The 24,876-nt window shown below is 36.7% G+C and overlaps 3 protein-coding genes across 4 annotated transcripts; 1 reads left to right on the top strand and 2 right to left on the bottom strand.

The window, feature by feature from the left end:
• Positions 1–3,163: 3,163 nt before the first annotated feature.
• Positions 3,164–5,524, bottom strand: LOC147538104 (uncharacterized). The gene is made up of 4 exons (XM_086642956.1): positions 4,700–5,524; positions 4,416–4,589; positions 3,812–4,303; positions 3,164–3,622 (listed from the first exon to the last, which is right to left on the bottom strand). Exons 1-4 carry the CDS (start codon positions 5,522–5,524, stop codon positions 3,164–3,166), a joined length of 1,950 nt encoding a protein of 649 aa, XP_086499082.1.
• A 3,173-nt stretch (positions 5,525–8,697) lies between these two features.
• On the top strand, positions 8,698–16,434 carry LOC147538103 (Chaperone DnaJ-domain superfamily protein). Its single transcript, XM_086640285.1, has 8 exons — positions 8,698–8,795; positions 9,382–9,639; positions 10,757–10,798; positions 13,259–13,384; positions 14,485–14,726; positions 15,278–15,314; positions 15,825–15,882; positions 15,999–16,434. Exons 2-8 carry the CDS (start codon positions 9,442–9,444, stop codon positions 16,076–16,078), a joined length of 783 nt encoding a protein of 260 aa, XP_086496411.1. The 5' UTR covers positions 8,698–8,795; positions 9,382–9,441; the 3' UTR covers positions 16,079–16,434.
• A 931-nt stretch (positions 16,435–17,365) lies between these two features.
• On the bottom strand, positions 17,366–24,145 carry LOC147538102 (squalene monooxygenase SE1-like). Of its 2 annotated transcripts, XM_086640284.1 has the most exons (9): positions 23,628–23,994; positions 22,491–23,355; positions 21,489–21,600; positions 21,235–21,409; positions 20,553–20,721; positions 20,210–20,428; positions 19,144–19,419; positions 18,193–18,471; positions 17,366–17,693 (listed from the first exon to the last, which is right to left on the bottom strand). In XM_086640284.1, the coding sequence occupies exons 2-9, from the start codon at positions 22,722–22,724 to the stop codon at positions 17,589–17,591; spliced, it is 1,569 nt and encodes a 522-aa protein (XP_086496410.1). In that variant the 5' UTR covers positions 22,725–23,355; positions 23,628–23,994; the 3' UTR covers positions 17,366–17,588. The 2 variants fall into 2 exon arrangements, with proteins under 2 accessions (XP_086496410.1, XP_086496409.1); XM_086640283.1 differs by having other exon boundaries at positions 22,491–24,145.
• Positions 24,146–24,876: the final 731 nt, after the last annotated feature.

The raw sequence follows: 24,876 nt of genomic DNA, 5'->3' as shown, positions 1-24,876 counted from the left end.
ATCGCTTTCCCTTGCGAAAGAGCTCCTGATGAGGATTGACATTTAGCACATTTCGAATTAAATAAGATTTTTATGTAAGTAAACATGAATGTCCTATACAGAAGATACACGCAAGAGTAATGCTATATGGCATGAAAATTAAGGCCACCACAGACGGAATGGTGATGTCGCGGGCAAAAATTGAGGAGACCATTTATCACTCTTCGTAGCGTGGCCAATTGGAGTCGCCCACATCACCATTCAACTCAGTGGTAGGCTTCAATATAAGTTAAACAACGTTTTTGTACAAAGAAATGTTGAACCTCGTGTAACTAGACCAAACCAACACATCAGAAATAATTAAAGACGATTTTGCTTATGAGACCTTGCGATGACATTATTTAAGAACCAGAAGGGATCCCCTTAATATTTTATTTTAGATCGATTGAAGACAAATTCTTAATAAAATGTGATTCTAACGAAAATATAAATTTTGTGTTTATGACAACTAAATATGCGCTTAATAATTTCGAAACCTCAAATGAACTGAATGAATGGTCTACCTAATATATTTTCAACAACGAAATTAACACCGCCCTAAACTCGATCTATTAATTTCCTTTGCTTTTAAATCAACACTCAAGTATAACACTTTAACTGTCACTATACAAAATATTGGTAAAAGAATATGGTTAATTGTCTCGGCACAACATGTACTGATGGTCCTCTAAACGATGTCACAAAATCCATATCACTAAATATTCTCTTTGTGGTGAAACTATAATAATTACCAAAGCAACTAGGAGTTTTCCAAATAAATTTATAACTAAAATTTAAAATAGTTAATTAGAAAAAGCAATCATCAGTTATCTTCAAAACCCAAGTAAAATGATTCACTGACAGTCGAGAGCTCATGTCAAAGCAGTTAGAAACCTTCTTTCACAGTTTCTTGGTGTCAAATTCTCTCATATATCTCTTGATGCAAACGCTTAAGCCGACAGTCTAGCTAAATGGGCACGTACTCATAATTGTAATTCTATTAGACTACAATTCCATCTTTTCTTTCGCATAAAGAAAAACCATTTTAATAGTCAGGATTTTTTTCTCTATCTAAAAACACGCAACAAATAATGAAATAAAATTTGACAAAAAAATTTCGGACAAGGTAATTGAAAAATACCCAAAATGTCGACCAATATGGTCGAAATATGACCAAAATTTCGACCACTATGGTCGAAATATGAATATTGGTTGAAATTTTGGGCATATTTCAAGCCCTATGGTCGAAATATGTTCAATATTTTGACCACAGTGGCCAAAATTCTTGCGACAAAAAAAAAATAAAGTAACCATGGTGGCCAAAATATTTACTTTTTGAGAGAAATCTTCACCAACTTTTTTCACTGGTAGGATTAAACTAGGATCTTGTAGTGTTCATAGGCGATGCTTGTTTTGTAGAATAGGTTAAAAATAAGATTTTGTGCTAGGAATTGTGGATTTAAGGAAGGACATGAACATAAAAGAAAATGTTAATATTGTATTATTTTAATCTTAGTTTTTATCCCAAAAATTAATTAATTTATTCAATTTAAATCTCTAATAACAATGTCTATTTTCTAATTGGTAAAGGGACTTCAAATCTGAAAATATGATAGTTTGACCATGTCGCTATACCATTTAGCCGATACTAAACACCTAATATAGACATTTATCCAAATCTGTGCTAGCTATTTTTGTAGATCGAAATGATTTTGAGGCCAAAGCAAACAGAGTATTCTTTGAGATTAAGGATTTCCTAATGTCAATATTTGAGGGTTGTGAACTCAATCCTATGATTATTTGGAAAGTATATTAATAGACCAAGTAAGAGTAATTGTACTAGTATCACAATTTATTAACAATAAAAGCAAATTCAATTTGTATAGTTTATTATTAAAAAACGTTACATAATATCACACCGAAAAAGATTTCGTAAGAGCAAAAGGCGTCTAGGTTTTCAGCAACTCTTCAATCTAATCAGATCATGTTTATAGCTAGTATAATTTATAGATAGGCTAAAGAGTTACAAAGTGGGATGACCACAACCTTCAAATATCAACTCTCAGAACCACTAAATCCATGTATTGCACGATGTTGCACGATGGACGCTTACCAAATCAGGTAAATTTACCATTAAATCCATGTATTATTATTTACGTACTGAACATTATGACTATGAGACTAAGGAATGGATCTTCATTTGGAATCTACCTATTCAACCAAAAATCAAACTATTCCTTTGGAAATGTTGTACGAACAGCTTACCGGTCCGCGGTAAAATTGGGCAGTTTATTGGCCATAACTTTGACTGTGTTTTCTGTCGGGCTCCTGAAACATTGATTCACGCACTATTGCATTGTGATTTGGCTACAGTGGTATGGTTTCATTTTAATATTATATCAGGCAACATTAATAGTCTTATTGACTGGATTATTTCATGGAAAGATATTGATGAGCAGATAAGCGGTCTTTTCGCGAATATACTTTGGCAGATATGAAAAGCGAGGTGTGATAGATGCTTCTCTAATGCTAAGATTCTACCCATGATGGTTATTGATCAAGTCAATAGCACACCGAACCTTCTCAAGCACCCTTTGCCATCTCAACCACTTGAAAGAAATATCCTATGGTCTCCTCCGAAAGCTCCTTACATTAAGATCAACGTAGACGCCTCTTTTATGGACGGGAAGGAAATAGCTGATATTGGATGTATCATGTACGATGACCAAGCCAACTTTCTCGCTGCCTCGGCATGTAATTATAGAGGCCAAAATGCAGAAGAATGTGAATGCTGGGCCTATGTTGAAAAAGGCGGCAACGGGAACTAGTCGCCAGACCCGGGACTAGGAGTAGTCGTTAATAGTCGTATTTAGGCGGGACTAGTTGTATAATATTAATATATAATGTTTTTTTTTATATGTAATTATATATATTCAATTCAGTAGCTCAATATTTACTTCACCATTGCAAATTCATGTAAAGAAAAAATACTACCAATCGCCATCACCAATTACTAATACAATAATATCATTTAAATAACATAAACTTAAGTGGTCCATAGTTAAAGCAAATTCAAAATAAAAGTGGTTCATAGAGGTCTTAACAACTAGTAAGCTAAAAACAAACTACAAACGACAACAAGTGATTAGTAGCATTGATCGAATACACTTGGCGGTTCAATCTCATCAAGTAAATCCATATATCTTGCCCCTTCAACTTCAATATCTTCATCTTCAGACTCATCCTCGTCTACAAGTTCCATTTGAGTGCCCGATCCAGAAGGAGTAGAAGAAGTAGACCCCCTCATTGACTTGCTCCTCGTTCTTGGCCCTATATCAGTCACCCCTTGAGCCGCTCGAACTTGTTCCCATGTGAGGGTGTCGCCTGCATGAACAAAATCTTGAAGTTCTTCCTCATTAGGAATTATCCATTCATCATTATCGTCAACATCCCTTAGAATAATAGGATCAATTCTAACATCTCTCTTTGGCCCAATAGCATTGTCCCTAGCTAAATTTCGAACTAGCAACTTTCTATTGTATTGTATGAATACAATATCATTCAACTTTTGTTGGGACAAGCGATTCCTCTTCTTTGAATGTACCTTAATAAACAAGATTATAAATTAATGAAAAGAAATAAGATTATAAATTGAAATATGAATAAGACTAGAAATTGAAATACTACTTACATTATCAAATGCAGCCTAATTTCGCTCACATGGTGAAGCACTACATGTTTGACTCAAGACCTTCTTTGCAAAATCATACAAAATAGGCAACCCCCCCCCTACCATATTGCCTCCACCCATTTCCTCAAGCTTATCAGCATCTATTAATTTATGACTGGCAAGATATACACTGTTCATGACTTGATTAGTCTCAACTTTTTCCCAACCTTGACCATAATAAATTGCCGGATTCAGATAATACGCAGCTCCATGCAGTGGATGATGAAGTTGATCAACCCATCTTTCATCAATAATACCCCAAACTTTCGCACATGCGATGTGGTCATCTCCAAGGTTCTTCTTGATCTGCTCCTTTGCTCTAGACATTGCCTCGTATATGTAGCCCATACTCGGTTTTATCTCAGTGTCCACCAACCTGACAACATCAACAAGTGGTGCCAACACTCGACATGCAAAATATACATTTGCCCAAAATGTACTTTTACCCACTATCCTTGCACATTTCAGTCCATCCGCTTTTTTTGCAAAATCTGATTTTCTGAATTGTTCGCTTACAAACAATGTTTGTATAGCACACCTATTCATATGAACACTCTTCAGAGTATAAAAAGCAGTGGCGAATCTAGTAATACATGATCTATGCAACTCTTTCTCGAGAGTAAGTTTCCTCATCATGTTTAATACTCTACCATGGTTATATATAAACCCCACAACAGTTTTGGACAGCTAAAGCACTCTTTATCTTCGGTAAATCATCATCAATATTCTGAAGCATTAAGTTCACACAATGTGCAGCACATGGAGTCCAAAACATATGAGGATGTTCTTCCACTAACTTCTTGCCTGCTAATTTGTAATTCGCTGCATTATCGGTAATAAACTACAAAAGAAAAGCATAGTTAGATTGTATGAGCAAGATTAATTAAAGATGATATCAAATAAAGTAATAAAAATCCAAAAACATATCTGAACAATGTTTTTCTCTCCTACAAATTTAATCACATCATTAATCATGCCCACAATGAGATTCGAATCCTTAACATACTCAGATGCATCAATGGAGTTCAAAAAAATTGTTCCTTTCGGACAACTCACTAAAAAATTAATCAAACACCTACGTTTTCCATCAGTCCAAAAATCTGACATTATAGTACATCCAAAGCTCTCCCAATGTGTTCGAAAAGACTCAACATAGGCGTTTGTTTCCTTCAACATCTCCTTGACCATGGTTGTTCTAATATGGTAGACAGCGGGAGCTGGCATGAATCTTCCATATTCTCCAACTGAATCTGTGAAGTCTTTGTAGTTATCCAATTTTACAGCATTGAAAGAAATCCCAGCCTCATTTGCCCAAATGGCATATTTCTTCCAAGACTTGTGCATCAACTCTATTTTATGAGGATTGTTTCTATCTAGAGTGGCTTGTTTCATTTTCTTAGCATCAGCCTTAAAATAAGCATCCATAGAACCTCTAACATTGCTTGCTCTCTTCTGACTTTTTCCTTTCGCATTAACAGTATTTGATTCCTTCACCAATACTTCACCCTCATCTTCGACATCTTCATCATATCCCTCATCATCATCATCATCACCCAAAACTTCATGGTTTCGAATGATATTACTAATTCTAGCCTTTTCAATTTTTTTCTTTCCATAGTTATCCATTTGTTCTTGGATTTTCTTCTTTATCTCAATAGTAACTTTACCACATGGTAAAGTATTTCCTTTCTTGCCAATAAGATGTTCCTTAAATCTATAGATTCCCCCTGACAACTTCGATCTCACATAACTTACACCATACCAAATTTTTGTCATTAACATTCCTACATTCTCCCCATTCCCATGCTATGTCGTTGGAATTTCTTTTCACCGGAGCAACACTACTAGCACCAGCAGATCCAGTACTCGCAGAATTCATCGCTTAAGAACTTTACCGTTTCAAATTAACCAAAAAAAGGAACAAAATCAATTCATTAAGAGTACAATATCACCAAAAATCAGATTATAAACCATAAAATAAGTTAATTATGAGTATAATATCAACAAAAATCATACAATAAACCATAAAATCAGTCCATTACGAGTATAATATCAACCTTAAACCCTAAAATAACCTCATTATGAGTATAAAACAGTACAAATCATACCCTAATCCCTAAAATATCAACTTTAAACTATAAAATAACCCCATTATAAGTATAAAACATAAAAAAACAAACCCTAAAATCAGTCCATATTATCCATATAAATCACTATAAAGTAACCATAACAAGTCAAACCTAATTGTTATAAACATTAATGAAGTATAACAACTCAAACTTAACATTAAAATCAGTTTATATAGAAAAAAAACTCAACTAATGATTTCTAGAGAGAGAAAGAGTTGTAAAAAGAAAAAATGGAGAAGATAGAGAGAGAAACTTACTTGGAATCAAGTTTGGAGAAGAAGATAACTTGAAAAAGTGCTTCAATGATGGTTGATTGGTGTTTGGAGAAGAGGGAAGAAGATAAGATGGAAGAACCCTAGGCTTTCTCTCGGTTTGGAGAAAAAAAAAAAAAAAAAACAGGCTGCTACTATAAAGCCCGACTGGCCCGACTGGTCGACCCGACCCTAGTCGGGCCGAGTCGGGGCTTTATTTATAATAAGTCCCGACTAGGGGTCTGGTCCCTAGTCGAGGCGCCACAATGGCGACTGGGGACTAGTCTAGGACTAGTCCCGACTTTTTCAACATAGTGCAGGGCAATTGTCAAAGCTCTCCAATGGTCGACATCAAAGAATATAGCTTATCTTCATATTGAAAGTGACAATAGTAATATCGTCCAATCTCTCAACAGGGAACAGGCAGATATTGGTTGGCAAGCAGGCAAGCTCATTGACAAAGTGCGTCAGCTAGAAGAAAATTTCATCAAAGTTATATACACTCACATCAACAGGGAAGGAAATGCTAAAGCTGATATTTTAGCTAAATGGAGTCGCAGGAATATGGGTGCCTGGATATAGCGGGCTCTATCGGATCTTCCTGAATCTTTACTTTCGTATTTTAGTTAGTCTCTGTGGTTTTTTGTTTAGTTTTTCTCTCAACAAAAAAAAAAACTCTCAGAACCACTGGTATTTGATACACAATGACATATGCCTAACTTACATTCATATAATATATAGCATCAATTTGTTATGGAAATGTTGTGATTTACTTTGTCTGTTCATATATTTACTAAATAATCATACCGTTGAGTAAATCACAACCCTCAAATATTGACATTGGGAAATCCTCTATCGCCTGTTTGCATAGTTTATTATTTAAAAACATTACATAATATCATAGCGAAAAAAATTTCGTAAGAGAAAAATGCGTCAAGGTTTTCAGCAATTCTTCAATCTAATAAAATCATGTTTATAGTCATGCTAATTTATAGATAGGCTAAAGAGTTACAAAGTGGGATGACCACAACCTTTAAATATCAACTCTCAGGGCCACTGGTATTTGATACACAATGACATGTGCGTAACTTACATTCATATAATATATAATATCAATTAGTTATGGAAATGTTGTACGAACAACTTGCCGGTTATAGACAAAATTAGTAGATTTGTTGGTAATGAATATAACTACAAGTACTGTAGGAACACTGAAACTCTAGAACGTGCCCTTTTGTGTTGTTCTTATGCTAGAATAATCTGGTTTTGCACTAAAACTCTAGAATATGCGCATCCAAACGAGATGTGTTGTCACCTTTTGTTTTGAGAAAATAACTTAGAAAAAGTGGTTCTATAATCGAGGGGTGGTGTCAGTCAATGAAGGCATACCACTTTGATCACTGACTAAAACCCCTAAGGTTGATGATGGTTGCGATGGTGACTTGTGAAGATAAAGATTGTGCTGGTGCCTGTGTAGGGGTGGTGTCAGTCGATGAAGGGAATAGTTGTTTGTGGTTGATGTAGTTGATTGATGAAAGAAGAAAAGGTATTGAGACGGAAATTAATGTAAATAAGGGCATTTTTGTCTTGATTCCACGATTAACATTTACCTAGAAGTTAACGTTTTCCGTCCACGTGGGGGTATAAATTAAAAGTTATAAAAAACGGAGGTGTAGTCCTTATATCAATTTAGAAGTGGGGTCAACGTCAAAATCATACATAAGGGCATTTTTGTCCTGATTCACATGTGTGATTCGCACAACTGATTTTTAACTAGAAATTAACGTTTTCCTTCCACGTAGGGGTGTAAATCAAACGTTTTTAAAAAATGGGGGTGTAGTACTAATATCCATATAAAAGTTGGGGTCTATGTCAAAATCTCCTAAAAAAAAGGTCGGTGTTACCGGGAAATAAAGAAATTTTTCGGGGTTTGAAGTTTTGGGTGGAAAAAAAAAATTAGACTTTTTTATTTCCTCCAAACAACCAAATCTTTTTCAGCTTCTTCTTCCTTTCACCTACCACCACCATCTCCTGCGACTTCAATCTTCTCCGGCGACTTCCACCATCTCCGACGACATTTTTTTTTTCTTCTGTTCTCCATCTCCGGCGAAGGGGAGGGGACCCTTCGCCGGAGCTCATCTGGTTGCAAACCAGATTAGTCTGGTTAAAAACCAGATCCCGTCTGGTTTGCAAACCAGATGAGTCTGGTTACAAACCAGATCCCGTCTGGTTTGCAAACTAGACGAAATCTGATTTGAAGAAAACCAGTCCCCATCTGGTTTGCAAACCAGACGAGCTCCGGCGAAGGGGCTCCTCCCCTTCGCCGGAGATGGAGAGAAGAAAGAGTGAAAAAGAGAAGAAAGAGAAATAGAAGAGAGAGAAGAGAAAGAGAGAGAGAGGAGAGATAGAGAGAAAGGGGAGAGAGAGAAGATGATGATGTCGCCAGCTGTCGGCGGCAATACCCGGCCGGCGACTTTCTGCCAGCGACGTTACGGTGCGTTTGGTTTCATTTTTTTTGTTTTCCACCGTCTTCCCTGAAAACATTTTTGCTTTCCCCAAAGCAGTGGCAAAAAAAAAGGTGTAGCGGGGGTGTGGAGGCGAGGCGGGCCGGGGTGGACACGAATCGAAAGTATTGTCCGGGTTCCGTCTAGCCTTTGCCCTTTGGGTGTGTGTAGGGATGTCAACGGGGCGGGTTTGGGACGGTTCATCCCCTTCCCAATTCCGTCCCGTGAGTAAACGGGTTTTACCATTACCGTCCCAATAATTAATCGGGGTGGATATTCAATTACCATAACCGTCCCAATTAAAAATTGCTAAACCATTACCGACCCGCCCCGCCCCGTTTAATATAAAATGAGTCGGGTCGGGTCGGGTTCAAAGTATTTTGTTTCACAAAAGTTATTTTAGTTTGAAGTAACATAACAATTGTTAACAAAATTTTGTAAGACTTTGAGTTTATCAATCATAAACACTACAACTACTTAATAATATAAAACATAAAATAATTAAATTGATAATATAAGATTAAAGTTTTAGAAACATAACCTTAAATAAAACAAATATTTAATATATAACATACTAATCGGTTCGGGGCGGAGTTTACTATCTAATACCAAACCCGCCCCGAACCCGATTAGTTTTTTTAACTTCATACCAAACCCGAACCGTTTAATTAACGGGGCGGTAAAACCCGTCCCATTAGGGGCGGGTTTGGGAAAAAACCCGCCGGTTCGGGCCAAATTGCCACCCCTAGTGTGTGCTGTGAGCAGTAGAGAGAGAGAAGAGAGAGGGAAACAGAGAGAGAGAGAGAGAGATGGTGTCGGAACAGGAAGAAGAAGAGAAAGAGAGAGACGACAGGAAGAATAACAGCAGACCGTCGTCTTCGTCTTCGTCTTCATCATCATCATCGTCATGGCCAAATAGAAACATTTCTTCCGAAAGAGAAGAGGGTATGAGGGTTTGGGGAATTCTCTTATTTGGTCTAATTGGCGCCACCGCTACCACATTCGCCGTACGTTCTTACCCCTACTACCCTTTCTTTGATCTAGGAAAAAGATAAACATTCAATTTGACTTCACTTCGTTTCTTTATCCAATCAAATTTCGTTCCTTTTCTTTCATAATTTGATAAAATACATATTCATTGATTGATATAACCTGAATTTCTCTACGAATTTGATGAAATACATATTCTTGTCATTGAAGGTTAATCTAGTAGAAAGAGGTTTTGAGAATCCTCTGTGGTGTCTTTGTTACTCGTTCTACTCAGTTTGAGCTTAACCCCTTTCTCAAAACCTTGTCACAGACTACCCATTTACCTAATTTAAGTAGTAAATTGCAGAAATGGAAACCTTGATTTGGTAGTGGGTACATCTAGCTTATGCCACCACCATCCTGTACCATGTAAATTATTCTATGGTGCTTGCGTTAATTAGTCATGTCAACATGAACAGATGAATACGGTGGGTAATGACGATGTTTGGTGAATCGTTCATTAATGACTCCTAATGTTGATCTGAACTGTGGTTTATGCTCTAGGTCTTATCAAATGTAATATACTAATATTCATGTTTCTTTTGTTGGGGGAAACCGAGCATTGGATGCTCTCTACTAGTTGTACTTTTACCTTATAAGTATGCAATGTTATACTTTAAATACGACCCTGACACCAAAATATGCTCTTTCAAGCTACTTGAAGGGCTATCTAAGTGGGCAATATTCCTTCAGAATTTCCATTAGTTTACACTTTTTATTGGTCTAGTTACGCCTGTTAACATTTTAATTGTGGTTTGTTGTATCTTAGATAAATCTTGCTAAAATATATGTGAAAACACACTTCAGTACTTCATTTGATCCAGTTGAATGATGTGAACCACTGAACACGAATCAGGCTCAATCTACCTCTAAGATCAAGATAGTTTTGGATTTGATCTCTTGTTGTTTAATGATCAAGTCATTGTTCTCCCACAAAATATTATTTTCCTAGGGTCTTAAACTATGCATCCTTTATAGTAGTTGACCTTCTCTCTTGTAGTTAAAATGTTGAATTAATATGAATATGCAATTGCCTGCGAAAGGATTTTGTTTTCTAGCTAAATGCTTAAGTTAGTTCTTTAATTGATGTGGCAGGTTGGACAGTTGAGAAGAACTGTTGATTGGTTCTATACCCAGGTACGCATACGTTATTGCATTGATATTATTACACTTGCTAATCCTTTCCTGCTTTATATTGAAGTTGGAATTTCAATCTCTTTTTGGGTGCGAACCTGGACAATTAGTGGGTTTTGACATATTTTTTGTTACAGCTTACTTTCTCTCATATTTAGTTCATGTTTTTCAGAATAACCATAAAGTAATTCAGATTAAGTAATTGTTGTAAATTGTTATTAATCTTAGACTAGTCTATGACTACTGAGGTGCTGATTACTATACGTTTATTTCATCGTACCTTTCACCATATTGTATACAAATAGTAAAATCTATACTGCTCCTAATGAAAATGTACATGGAAGGTTTATAGGAAGGTCTGCAACTCGACTGGTGTTGTTTTCACCTTATTTTGTGTCAGGTCACATTCCTATTCTTAGTTGAAATATAGTTATACGTTTAAAACAATGTAGTGTAGGATAACATATTTATTGAAACTTGTAGCAGAAAGGTCCAAACTTGGTGGAAAAATAGCTCATGCCCGACAAATCGGTATTAGATTATTCTGTTTCTTGAGTTGCTCTCAGAATGTAATTGTAAGTTATAGTGGCTTAATATCTTACGTAATACACTTGAGTTACGCCTTTGTTGCTTGGTGAGAGAAGTTTAATACTTCAACGCCAATTAAGTTTCCTATAGATTGAAAGTAAGGAAGAAAAGAAAGAGACTGTTGGTAACTTAGTAAGTCAATTGAGTAAATGCCTTATCTTATCCAGAAAAATGTTTATTTGCCTACAAAACCTTTTAAATGCAAAAGACAACTTTTTTTTTGAAACTTTGAATTAATATATAAAAGAAAAGGAACTATACAATCGGGATGGAGGCTAGTGGATCTCTCGCGACATCCACGCCTCCCAGTTACAAACTAAATCTATGTAAGAAGAATTAAGATACTTGGGTAGGCCTCTAGCCCACCCAAAGATTACAGCTTTTATATCGTCCTCATCTAAACTCATGTTAGCATTGGCATCTTTGAAAATTTTGTTATTACGGTCCTTCCAAATGCTCCACACTATCGCTGCCGGGATCAAGTCCCAAATATCTTTCCTATTTTTTGGCTTCCAAATACCTTCCCATTGCTCAAACAGCTGAGGAACCGAGCCAGGCATGCACCACTTGATATTGAGGGTTGTTAAGAAGTATGACCATATATTACTCGCGACCTTACAGTGGATGAATATGTGATCACTAGACTCTTCCTCAGCTTTACACAGGATACACCGGTTTATGATCTGAAATCCTCTGCGCCTCAATGAATCCACTGTCGGAATCCTCTCTAGCATAGTGGCCCAAAGCATAAATCCAACTCTTGGAGGGATTGCCTGCCTCCTGATTGATTTAATGAGGGTTGGATGCATGATTTGGTCACCTAAATCCAGAAGGTTGTAACAGTGCCTAACTGTCAGCTTCTCTTTCACATCTAACCTCCACATTCTTCTATCATTACTGTTGCCCAACGTAACTTCCTGAAGCAAAGCCAACAAGTCCAAATAAGGTTGTACTTCCCAGTCGTTCAAAGATCTTCTAGTTTGAATGTCCCAAGAGTTCGATTCCACGTTAAACATCTGCCTTATTGTCGCCTCCTTATCCCGAGCTATCGCGAAAACCTGGGGGAATAGGTCCTTTAGCGGATCAGAGCCTATCCAGACTTCGGACCAAAAATGAATCTTGTCTCCGTTACCCAGCTCCCACTTAGTTAAGCTATGGTACTTGCTCAGCAAACCTTGGATGCCTTTCCAAACTCCACATCCGTACGATGAGTTCCTAGCCTTTCGAGCCCAAAGTTCCGGCTTACTCCCATACTTATCCCCAATAATCTCCCTCCATAACTTATCTGTCTCTAGATCGAATCTCCAAAGCCACTTCGTCAACAGGGCTTGGTTCATGGTCTTCAGCTTCTTAACCCCAAGACCTTCACTCACCCTAGAGGAACTGACATATTTCCAAGCTACCCAATGTAGACGTTTGTGGTCCGATTTGCCATTCCACAAAAATTTGCACATCTTTCTATCTATTTCCTTCAGCACACTCATAGGGATTGCGAACAATGATAAATAGTATGTTGGAAGAGCTTGTACCACTGATCTCAAGAGGGTTACCTTCCCGTCCCTGGATAGGACATGGCCCTTCCAAGCAACCAGCTTCTTATTGATTCTCTCTATAACCGGGTCCCAAAGAGCCTTAGCTTTGTATCTTTGCCCCAATGGCAGCCCCAAATATGTCGTTGGAAGGCTACCCAAAGGGCATCCGAAACTTTTGATAAGTTCATGGTTTCTATTGTCTGCCCCCACCTTAGTCGCCTCATAAATATAAGATTTATTTAGGTTTACTTTCAATCCACCAGATAAACATGGAATGCATTTTCTATATGCTTATGTTATAAAGTAGCTGATGTTTATCATGTTTTTGTTTTCTTTACCGAAGTTCACCAGGTCACCACCATGGAAGGGCACGAATGCTGGTTCCTACCGGTCAAGTTTCAAGGAGGAAGCGTGGAAACGATATCAACGTCGAATGCGAGAGGAACATGAAGAAGAGATGGAGAGAGTGGTGAGAGTGGTTCTTTTCCCTCCTGATTTTCTTGTTTCTATCTAAATTTTGTTTTGTCAAACAACACATGATATACGCACATTAGTTTAATAGCATTCAAGAACGTTTAGTTAAATTTCTTCTTTGAAGAGAAAGGGCGCATTAAAAATAAATTGCAATAAATAATAATTGGGTACTAATGGCGTATATGTCATTGACGTCACTGAGCTAATTGATATCATACACTGAACTACATTGTCAAACGTGGTGACAATCTATATGACCACGGACCTGTATTTTCTTGTTTTGAATTTCCTAGTTTTAGTGGAGTCTCAGATTTTCTTTATACATTCTTTCTTCTTTAATATATTCATTCAAATGTCTTTAAAAAGCCGATATACCGAGGATAATAAAAAACAGAGTTAGAAACATGAAGCATACCCTGCTAGAAACATTTTTTAGTGTAACCAATATCAGTGGCATTTGGTCAGCATTGTGTAGTTTCTACTTTCATATGTTGTATCATGTAACAGTTAGTTCGAATGTCGGCGATATATCACAATATCACTACGAGTTGTTTCAGTGCAGCTTTAGTTTATGATTGTTGAATACCTGGAGCTTCAGTGCGTTATCATTAAATACCTTCATTCGGGCTTTATGTCTCGATTGTGTAATAAATTTATAATAAGGCGCTGGTTCAATTGATTCTTTGTCTCAAATAGATCCTAGTGGAGGGTGTATTTTACTTGTTTCCCTGTCAAGAACTAAAGGAGTGGGTGAAAGAGTTAGCAACTCCTGAGTATATTATCTGATGACCTCTTTATGAGCAGATAAAAGTAAATAACTCCTTTTGCCAAAAAAGGGAAAAAAAGAAAGAGGAAAGTTCTCTTAACATGGTTTCGGGCTGGCTCCATCCTTCTGTATGGTTTTTAAGGAAAAATAGATTGCTTGTTCTCGATTGAGTTTTGATCTTCATCTCAATTGAACATATGTTTAATTTAATTTCTGCTGGTAGTAGTTCAACTTTTTCTTCATGGTCATCCTTGTCTGAACATTTCTTTTGCAATTTTACTTCTGTCGAAGATTTCTGATGCTGACATAGTTCTTATGCCACCTTGTAGGAACGTATAAGGCGTATGCAGAGTGTTTTTAACAGAGAAAGGGCTAAATACAAGAGGGGCTATGAAAAATGGAGGGAAAATGATCAAGAACCTAGTGCGTATCACCAGAACTTTCAGAGAGATGATTGGTATTGGAAAACTGATACATCCTTCAGAGATAGAAGATCAAATACCAGAACAGCTCCCTGCGGGAGTGGAAATTACATGTTATCACATCACTATTCAGTTTTGGGCCTGGATAGGTAATATGATTAATGTCTCATAAGACCAGATAGGCGATATGACTTAGAAGTTATTCATTCTGTTGAGTTGGCCTAGTTCAGATAATGATCTAGTTACACGCAAGTTTAGCTGTTATTAAAAGCTAGGATGTTGGTTAGTAGTAAACTATAACATTGTTAACTAGTTATATAACGACTGCCCGTTAGATTTGACATTTCTGTCTACACTATGGAACATGCACAGTGGTATATATATTTGTGTGTATATATATATATCTATACATTTACTCTTTTATATATTAGGTCCTTTGTTTATTGAGAATTTTTACTTTTGGATTAAGAATTGTTATGTTACACAAAAGACATTAAATAGTAGCCAATGCAATATCCGAGTATCCGACACGGCAAAAGAAATGCTAAAGGTCATATGCATATTACATAATAAGTTTCTTCAGTAATTCTAACACAGTAATGTGATAATACTAGATTTTCTACTCCGCTTCTATTTGAATATGAATTTATGCCTTTTAAGTATAAAATGTATTTACTGCTTTTCCTTTGCTTTGAATTAGGTGGAGAACGAAACCTTATACCGAGGCCGAAATAAAGGTAATTCCTCTACAACATAAATTTGTAATAGTGAAGCATTAGGCACTGGTTGGGGGGTATATTTGCTGGTAGCTAAGCAATGTCTCAGCTTTTATAAGTGATAAGTAGTTTTTAGAAAGTCAGGATACGTTTTACTTTTTTGATGGTTTTCTTCTATTACGTTATAAAAATAGATTCACCACGAATGGGATCTACAGACACTAAAAGCTGTTTAGTTCAGCAATGGCACATCAACTTCTTGTAAGATCCCGCTCCGCCTGTTTGGCAATATTCTTCAAGTACAAGACTTGTTCATAAACTGCGCCCATTACATGGTTTGCAACCAAAATGTGTATCCAATGACCATATTTAGACCGTTATCTATAACACAATTTGTGGAGAGTCGTATAGGTAATAGGCTGGCAGGCCCCGCACTCTACTATACTACTCCTAATATATGTGTGGCCTTCTGTTTCATGTTAATTTTTCTGCTGAACATTAACTTAATCTTTCCTTGGGTACTTCCTGTAGACAGCTTTCAGAATGAAAGCAAAGGAATATCATCCTGATCAAAACCAGGAAAATAAAGGTATGTGTATCGAGTAAATCACATGTCTCATATTGCAATGCGGATTTTGGGAATTAGATTATTTTCATATTTTCCAACGTTTTTATCTGATTTATGTTCTTATTTCTTTATTGCAGAAGCTGCTGAAGCAAAGTTTAAAGAAGTAATGACTTCGTACGAGGCCATAAAATCTGAAAGGAAGAGCGAGCAGTCCTGATATGTGTGAAGTCTTCGAGGAAAGATCTAAGGTTTTCATGGCAGGCACTCTATATGAGTTGAACGAAATCGCTGCAGTAAATTATTTCCACAATTCTGATACCATAAATTTTACCGAAGTTTGTTTGCGTCATTTTTGAAACACTAGAATTTGGAACATTTGTTGTACTATTTATATTTAGATAAAAAGGCAGCTTTAATAAATTTAAATAGCATGCCATATCCATGGAAGCATGCTCTGTAATATATGTATAACCTGGATTACAATAACATAAACAAAATTACAGTTCTTGACATGTAAGGTTCCCTTGACAACCAGCAAAAAATCAATTGCAAATAAGTGCTATTTTGTTAAAATTTGTTAGTAAGAAGCTAAAATAGATTCTGATACGAACTTGTACTTGTAAGAGTAGAAACTGACTGAAATGTTTTAGGTGGTGGTGCCCCATATCGTGGATAAATAAGAAAATTTTCCAAACATCACCCACTTTTGGTATCTTATTCCTCCATCTTCTTTCCCACTACCATCAACTCCAGTATCAATGACTACGACTTTCATCTCTCTCCCCATCCCTCTCTCTCTCTCTCTCTCTCTCTCTCTCTCTCTCTCTCTCTCTCTCTTCTCTCTCTCTCTTCTCTCTTTTGTGGTTCCGGCGAAGGAAAACCTCCTTCCTCTAGTAGAACTAGACTGCTTTGCCTGGATCTGAAATCCATATCCAATCGACCTTTCCTTTGGTTTTCCAGACGAACATAGAACTCTCTCTCTCTTCTCTCTTCTCTCTTCTCTCTTCTCTCTTTTGTGGTTCCGGCGAAGGAAAACCTCCTTCCTCTAGTAGAACTAGACTGCTTTGCCTGGATCTGAAATCCATATCCAATCGACCTTTCTTTTTTTCTCATTTTTTAATCTGACCCGTTTAAATCTAAATAATCTTAATCTAATGGACTAATAGATTGACCTGACCCAATCCAATGAAAATCTGCAGTAGGGTAGTTCTTGCTCAAATAGTTATCTTTTACTTGATATAGGATGGTCCCCTTGTTAGACAATGATAAATTCTGCTCATAATGCATAAAACTCAGAACTAAGACAATAATAACTCACCATAGTATAAAACATTTTAGCAAATATATTTATGTATTCTGTAATTCTGAAGCCATGAACTCGTAATGTTGTTGTTACAGATCCGTCTCGAAGGACAAAAACCTAAATCTAACAGTTGCATGTAATTAAGTTTTGATTCTAGTGTTGTGGTCCGGTTGGGTGAGCACACCCATATACATATTACAATTTAGATGAAACAAGATTTATATATGTAATGTTTTCTTAAATATCAACATTAACACTACGCAAATGTTTTCTGTTCTCGAATAGAAGGATGAAGGGGCAACTGATGAATATTGTTGACACAACACAAGAATCAAACATGAACAAGAGAAATAATATAATCAGTTTACGACTTCATTTTCTCATTCGACAGACTCGTATATATTTAACCTTTTGTTTTCATCTTTCATTCCACAGGAGGAGTTCTGTAATATGCTGGAACAGTTGCAGGGAAGAACATCTGCCTCACTCCTTCTGCCTTTATGATGGGGAATATGATACCTGACGCGCTCTGCCAATTCACAATAAAAATAACGTACAAAAAAATCAATAAAAAATATCACATCTCCATTTCATATCTACCATTCAAGAAACAATGATGCGACTGTGCCAGAATACTACGCCCGACTCGGCCAAGCACCATCTGGCTAGCAACTAGACGGTTCATTCTTTTTCATCCCTTTTCTGCACATCTCTAGGATATAGTAACCCATCACAAGAACCTTCGAATCAATTTCCGATCTCAGGTCTGGAATATGATTAGGTCACAATATATTTTTTCCTTCAAGAAATAACCGATCATCTGTGCACTTTTTACAATTCGACCCAAAAGTCAGTCCAAGATTCTTGGAGAGAAATGGGGGTTTGAGTTTGTCTATACAGCTTTTCTACTCCACTTTCGAATGATTGAAAGGGTCTCTCTATATTATGATATTGTCCAAAGTTTATTGAACCATTACCTTGGATTAAAGCATCCAATAATAAATAAGTTCAGGCGAAACTATACGCACCGAAATTAATCTAGCTCCAATCCACAAGCGTTTGGGAGAAGGAAATGGAAGTAATAAGCGACCAACGCCGTAAATCGCCACTGCGAAGAAGTGACAAACTAAGCTCAATGGTCGTGGGTTGAGACCAGAGAGTAATGCCACTGGACCAGATGAGAAAACTCCTCCAAGGCTTAAATAGTCAAAACACGCTTGGCGCATTTCTTTTCTAGCCTCATCAGGTGAAGCACAAAAGACCTTGTATAACGCCCCTGCCAGTGTGTTTATAGTAGATGCCACCGGCTAGAGTAAAACCATACCAAAAATAGTAAGTTGATAAGAGTAGGAGTAGCAAACTGAAAATCTACATGAGTAATTCTTGGTAGGTATGACCAATCGATTTGAGAAACACACATCAAACTAGCCCAAAACCGAAAAATGTAATGATGTGTTCCTTTTACGTTTGGGTATTTCCACATGGCGCTTAAGTTGATTAGTTGTTTCAACCTATATATTTATCGAACATGGATAGAAAAAATAACATTTGCAACTGTGCAGAGTCGTTAGATATAACGACCTAACCCAAAAAGCCATAAGGCATTAGAGTCTTATTGGTCGTAGTTTATGCTCTAGATTTGTCTCATGTAACTTGTAGGTATTAAATAAAGCAAAGGTAATTTTTTATGACCTTTAGGGTTTGTTTTCATGGCATTCAGGGAAAGCTGTAATATTAATGTTGTTTCTATGGCAATTAATGTGCTGATGCCATCCTCATGAAATATCTATGCCATGTGATACAATGCTGACCAGTATCACACATGTCATACAGTTATGATGTAACTATCCTACGGAAAAACTCTCTTTATACGGTTTAAAAGTCAAGATTTAATTTCTTGTCCAATTAGTATGGGGTTTAAAAGTATTCATGCTTTTAGAGTTTCAGTTTCACATAAAAAATTCAATAACACTGCTTACCTTACGCAAAGTGTAAAATGATTCAAGATATCGGCACAGTGAAGATGCATCATTTAGATCACCAAGAGGCTTAAGAAGATTACGTAGGACAACAATATCAGATAAAGCTACAGTCATTCCACCGCCAGTTAAAGGATGACGCATATTGAACGCATCCCCCATTAATATGGCCCCTGGTGTGGGATGGGGAGCGGCTGGCATGCTTCTGTTTGGCATTGTTTTGATATTTCCCTTATCAACCGCACCTATAAAGTAATCTCGTATCTCAGACGGAATCTGAAACAAACATACCTCAAAATGAATAAAAAAAGATCTCAAGTCTAAGGTGCTGTTTGTTTTTTTAAATGCGTCTGAATCTGAATTGGCTGAATCTGAATGAACTGAACTGAATTAGCTGAATCTGAATTGGCTTTAGTTAGATGTTTGTTCGGATGTCTCTTCAAACCCCCTAAACCGATGGATAAGTAGGTCTTGTGGCTTTCTCTCCCTTTCTCTCACCGAACAGAAGTTTCGGATGTCTCTCTCTAAACGAAGGTGAGATCTCGTCGGATCTCTTTCTCCTCACTTCGTCTCTCTCTCTCGAAGGTTTAAAAGCTGAACCCTCGCCGGATCTGTGCTGTGTGGTGTTGGTCGTGGTGTGTGGTAGTGTCGGTGTTGTGGTGGTGATTTGTGTCTGGTTTGCGGTGGTCTTGTTGGTGGTTTGTGGTGGTTTTATCGGTGGTGGTGGTGGTTTTGCCGGTGGCGGTAGGGATTGTTTTGCTGGTGGTGTTTCACTGTTGGGACAAAAGTTAAAAAACAGGGGCAGAAACGTCATTTATCGAATTTCAGCCATTTGACCTATTTTTCAGACTTGTTTTAAAGTCTGAAAATAATGGGCTTTTATTCAGCCAATTCAGACCTCTAACTCACTCAGACAAAATTTCAGATTTTGTTAAATAAAAAAACAAACATCTGGAATCTGAATTGACGACGAATTCAGATTTCAGATCTGAATTGATAAAAAAACAAACAGCACCTAAGATACCAAATGGGTTTAGGGTTTTAGGAATTAAGGTTTCAAACGAACCTGAGGAGCCACTATTGTCTTCAAATAGTTCGCCATTTCACCGTTAGCAAGAGAAGGAAGTTTTTGCCCAGGTACATCAACCAAACAACGAACTTCAGTGCTACTGATAGGATAAAGCAAGATTGGAGAGGGATCTCCCAATATAACATGTCCATGGTTTGGATATGGAAGGGAACAATTTTCTAAGATTAATCCAACAAAGGAAGAGGGAACGTCAACCTGAAAAAGTTGATGGATAAGATTATAGTCTACATATATGATAATAGATTGACGAACCCAAGAATCAAAACCAACATATAAATTCAATTATATGTTATTAGCAAGATTGAGATATAAATTCAACCTTTGGGCTGCACAAAGAACGACGCAAGTTCGAAAAGCACCCATCACAGACTACTGTAAGAGGAGCATATGCTTGTAGTTCTTCACCAGTGTTGGTTTTGTATGCTACTCCTTTGATGGTTCCATTTTCTTCCAGTAATGAAGTAACAGTTCCTTGCTTCAAATTTACGCTGAATATAAAATTGAAACATGAATGAATGGCCAATCAATGAAATAGATTACCTAAAAGAAGACATTCAAATGAATGAACTCGTCGATATAATCGTAACCACAAACATTCAAGCATAAAGCCCCTAGAAGTATATCTTTCTTTAAAACCGAGCAACGGAGCGAGCCAATACGAATTTCTAAACTATAAGTTAGTCAAGCCTCAAATTCGAACTCTTAACATTGCAGAACCAATACAACTGACTCGGAATTAAGGACGAAATATCAATAGAAGAAAAGCTGAAACCGAACAGAAGTAAAAGAAACATCATTCAAGTAAAATAAATGCAAGTACAAACCAAATTTAGCACCAAAGCAAACTGACTAAACCAAGAGCATGCTTTCAGACTCATCATCACAGATATCAAAGTCATTTGAGAATTATTTAAACTCTATTAGGCACAATTTCAAAACTTAATTAATAGCATGGAGATTGGAGAGTGTTAATTTAAAACAAACATTCGAAACTATAATACTTGGGAAGTGTTGCCGCTTTCTCCCGCATCCGTTGTACAAAACGCCCATTATGGAAACTTCTACCAGCCACATCCGAATCAAATTCTTCCAATGGATACGAGAGTTTAGTTTTTTCACCATCCTTGAAAAGAGCATATCCTAATACTCTCTGAGCATCAATTTCTTGAACACAATCTGTATGAATAGCACATCAGAAATCTGAACAAACTCTGAACTGAATACGAGATGATAAGGACCAAACTTCATGTCTTACCTTCAAGACCAAGCTCAACTAATTTGAGATAACCTCCAGGTTGTAGTAATTCACCAACAATTCTGTGAGGTTCTGTTAAATCTCTTTCTATCACATGAACCCGCCGTCCATCCTATAATCAAATACGTCAAATCAGTAACCAGTTGAATATCCTTGAGTTAATAGGTAAGTAGTTTGGCTCAGCCAATTCACTGAGAAATTCATGGACGAGATTGGGGTCGTGGATAAACCGGGGCGGTCCCAAGGCAACCCCTGAGTCAAGGATTTCGAACTCACAGAGCAGCTGGTTAAGTCGACGGAACAGCAGTATTGTAAGATACTTGAAGAGTATTCTTTTATATATAATGTATGTATTTTCTATGATAACTCCTACTCTCATATAATGTATGTATAAATACGTTATGTATATATACCGAGTATAAAGGCCGACTTATAGTTATACTATCACGATCCGAGCTGATCCAACACTCAGTGATCGGAATCGTGGGGTAGTCGATTAGTAGTACCCAAATTGCTTATTAAGAAAAGAAGAATTTCAAAATATTTCGGTAAAAAAATGACCGAAATATTTCCATTTCAGGCATACCAAAATTTCCATTTTCATTGAAATGGAAATTTAACTAAGTTTTTCTTAACAACGCCTTGTCACTGAAATTTCGAAATATTTCGGTCGAAATGATTGAAACATTTCCATTTCCATGCCTACCGAAATTTTCACCGAAACCGAAATTTCATTACTTGTTCTTATCAGTCAGAGATTGACCGGAACAACAACTAAATTTTGTGTAGTAGAAAATGCATACAAAAACCAAAAATATAAACAAAACCTCCCATTATAATCCTTCAAAACAAATAACTTCAGAAAAACCATTTCATCATAAACCCTACTTCAATTAACAAGAACAATCTAAAATCCTAGAAAACACACACCCCTACATTTCACATTATCAAACACTTAAAACAAAAATGACTTGAAAATTAAAAGAAAAAACTAAAAATCACCTTGCCAAGTGTATAAGCAAGAGCAGCACCAGCAACACCAGCACCCACAATAATAACATCAGTATCAGTTTCAGACTTCAATCCTCCATTATCATTAATACAACTCTTAATGCATTCATTACCAATTTCCGTTGAAGATGATTCAATCTTTTCCTTTTTCAAGAAAGAATAATCGTGAAAAATGAAGAAACCCAGAAGAAATGTAAGAATTCCTCCTAAAATATACTCAATCATATTTTGAACAAAGAAATGAAACTATAAAACGGTGACAAAGAAAACAGTTTGAGAAGAAAACCCAAAGCAAGAAGTGAAGAAAAAGATTTTTGGGCTTTAATTGAGTAACGGCTGGTTGTGATCGGTTGGACTATTACGTGTCCATCTTTTATTCACAAGAAACGACTTGTGGCTCATAGTTGCTTCTCACTCTATCAGTTGTCCCATACTCCCATTTTGGTTCCTATGGTCGGCTATTATTTGGTGGAGTGGTCGGACACTTATTCGGTATAATTTGGATTGGTGGCGGTTTTAAGGAATAAAGAAAAGTCTCCGGAACATAAAGATTTTGGTCAACTACATTTGACCTGAGAGACATATTCAATTTGAATCCAAAAATTAACTTTTTTGATTTTTGCCCCCAACTTTCATCTCTCTCCTGCTCATCCTCTCTCTATCTTTGCATTTCTATCTCCCATTGATTCTCTCTCCTCTTACTGGTTTCTCTCTCTTGGTGTCTCTCACGAGTACTTCCAAATCCCCTCTTATTCAGAAATCTCTTCATCCCATTACTTTCAAATCCCTCCTCCATTTCAGAGAAACATGAGAAACAATTAAAAACAACACATCTCACTTCCTCTTCCATTGAAGCCTAAACAAAGTAAAATACACCAATTGTAAACAGACACCCATTACTAAATCAAAAAACAATCAAAAGCAAATAAAGATTAAAACTTCTCATCCCAATCATTGATTAAAGGTAATTAATTATACATACAATTTGAAAGAAGTAGGAGGAATAAAACTTATGTCAGACCCAACTATTAATCTCTAATACATCATCTCTTCCACAAGAAAAACTCAACTATTTTAAGCATATATTGTTGGAGAAAACTAAGATCATAACGTTAAGATCAGATTAACATCAAATTGATGATGGCCGTGATCATAAAATGAAAATTAGGGTTGAAATGATTGTTAAAGGGTAGTTGATGAAAAGATGGTGCGACTAATAAGGGGTTGGTTTTAGGTTTCAGACGACCAAGATCTCTAGCTGCAAAATCATAAACACGAGTTGCATCTTCAGCAGAATCAAAAGTACCAAGCTAAACCCTAGTTTTTTTTTTCTTAGGGTCTCTGATTTTAGCTACACCTCTATACTTGATCTCTCTTGATGATTTTGTTCCGGTTGGTGTCGGTGACACCGATGATGGTATTATTCATCTAGGTTATGTTGTTTTGAGTCTTTCTTCCTATACATATCCCCTCTTTCAAAGAAGAGGAGAGAGAACGACCAAGAGAGGAGATAAAAGAAGAGAGGACAAAGAAATAGAGAGAGAGAAAAGGGGCAATGGTGGTCGGTGGTCGGAATTGTGGTGATGGTCGGAAGTTGTGGTGGCAAAGGTACTAAGAAGATGAAGATTTAGGGACACAGTGTAATCAAGTAGATTTAGGGACACAGTCTTTATGGCCTAGAGACTTTTCTTTATTCCCCAAAGCCGCGGCATTTGGATTTTCAAAGAAATGAAAATCAACGATCTATTGAATTTTAAGATAAATGCATGAATAGAGGAGTTCACGCCCCATAAGACCTTGTAAGAGTCACAATTATATGTTCTTTAGGATGAAGATGTCTCTGAGAATGTAACTATTGAGCTTATTCAATTCTTGATGTAATATATTCATTATTTATTAACGTCAAGTAATGATGTCATGAATCTTTGGTCCATATCAAACAAAAAATTATTTTTGTACATTAACCTAATTCATTTTCCATTACTTTCTACAATTTCACCAACAAAAAAGTGATAGGTGATACAGTGAAGTATGAACGAATTTCTGGTGGAAGCATAATTTAATATCAATGAAATGCACTATATAGAGCGGAAAAAACTTTATTTGGAAGGAGGCGAAATTATATATAGTTTGACGATTTGGTTAATATGACACTTGTGGGAAACAAGAAGTCTAGATGAACTGTTTAGAAGGCCTTGAACCGTCCCACAAAACGACAATGATAAGTTACACGTGGTAGTCTGAGTTGTTAAGGGAGGAGTTTTTTGAGGAGAGAGAAGCTCCCGGCTGACGTCAGCCCTATCTCTCCTTTCCACTCCAGCCGATGATCTGATCCAGCCTCAAGAACCCTAATTTGCTCCTCTGCCGTAAGTCTAGT

This window comes from Eschscholzia californica, unplaced genomic scaffold (assembly GCF_041429995.1).
Source record: "Eschscholzia californica isolate CP2 unplaced genomic scaffold, dmEscCali1.0.p SCAF_5, whole genome shotgun sequence".
Taxonomy (NCBI): domain Eukaryota; kingdom Viridiplantae; phylum Streptophyta; class Magnoliopsida; order Ranunculales; family Papaveraceae; genus Eschscholzia; species Eschscholzia californica.
The sequence above is the reverse complement of the archived record's forward strand: the minus strand, read 5'-3'. Positions and strand labels throughout refer to the sequence as shown.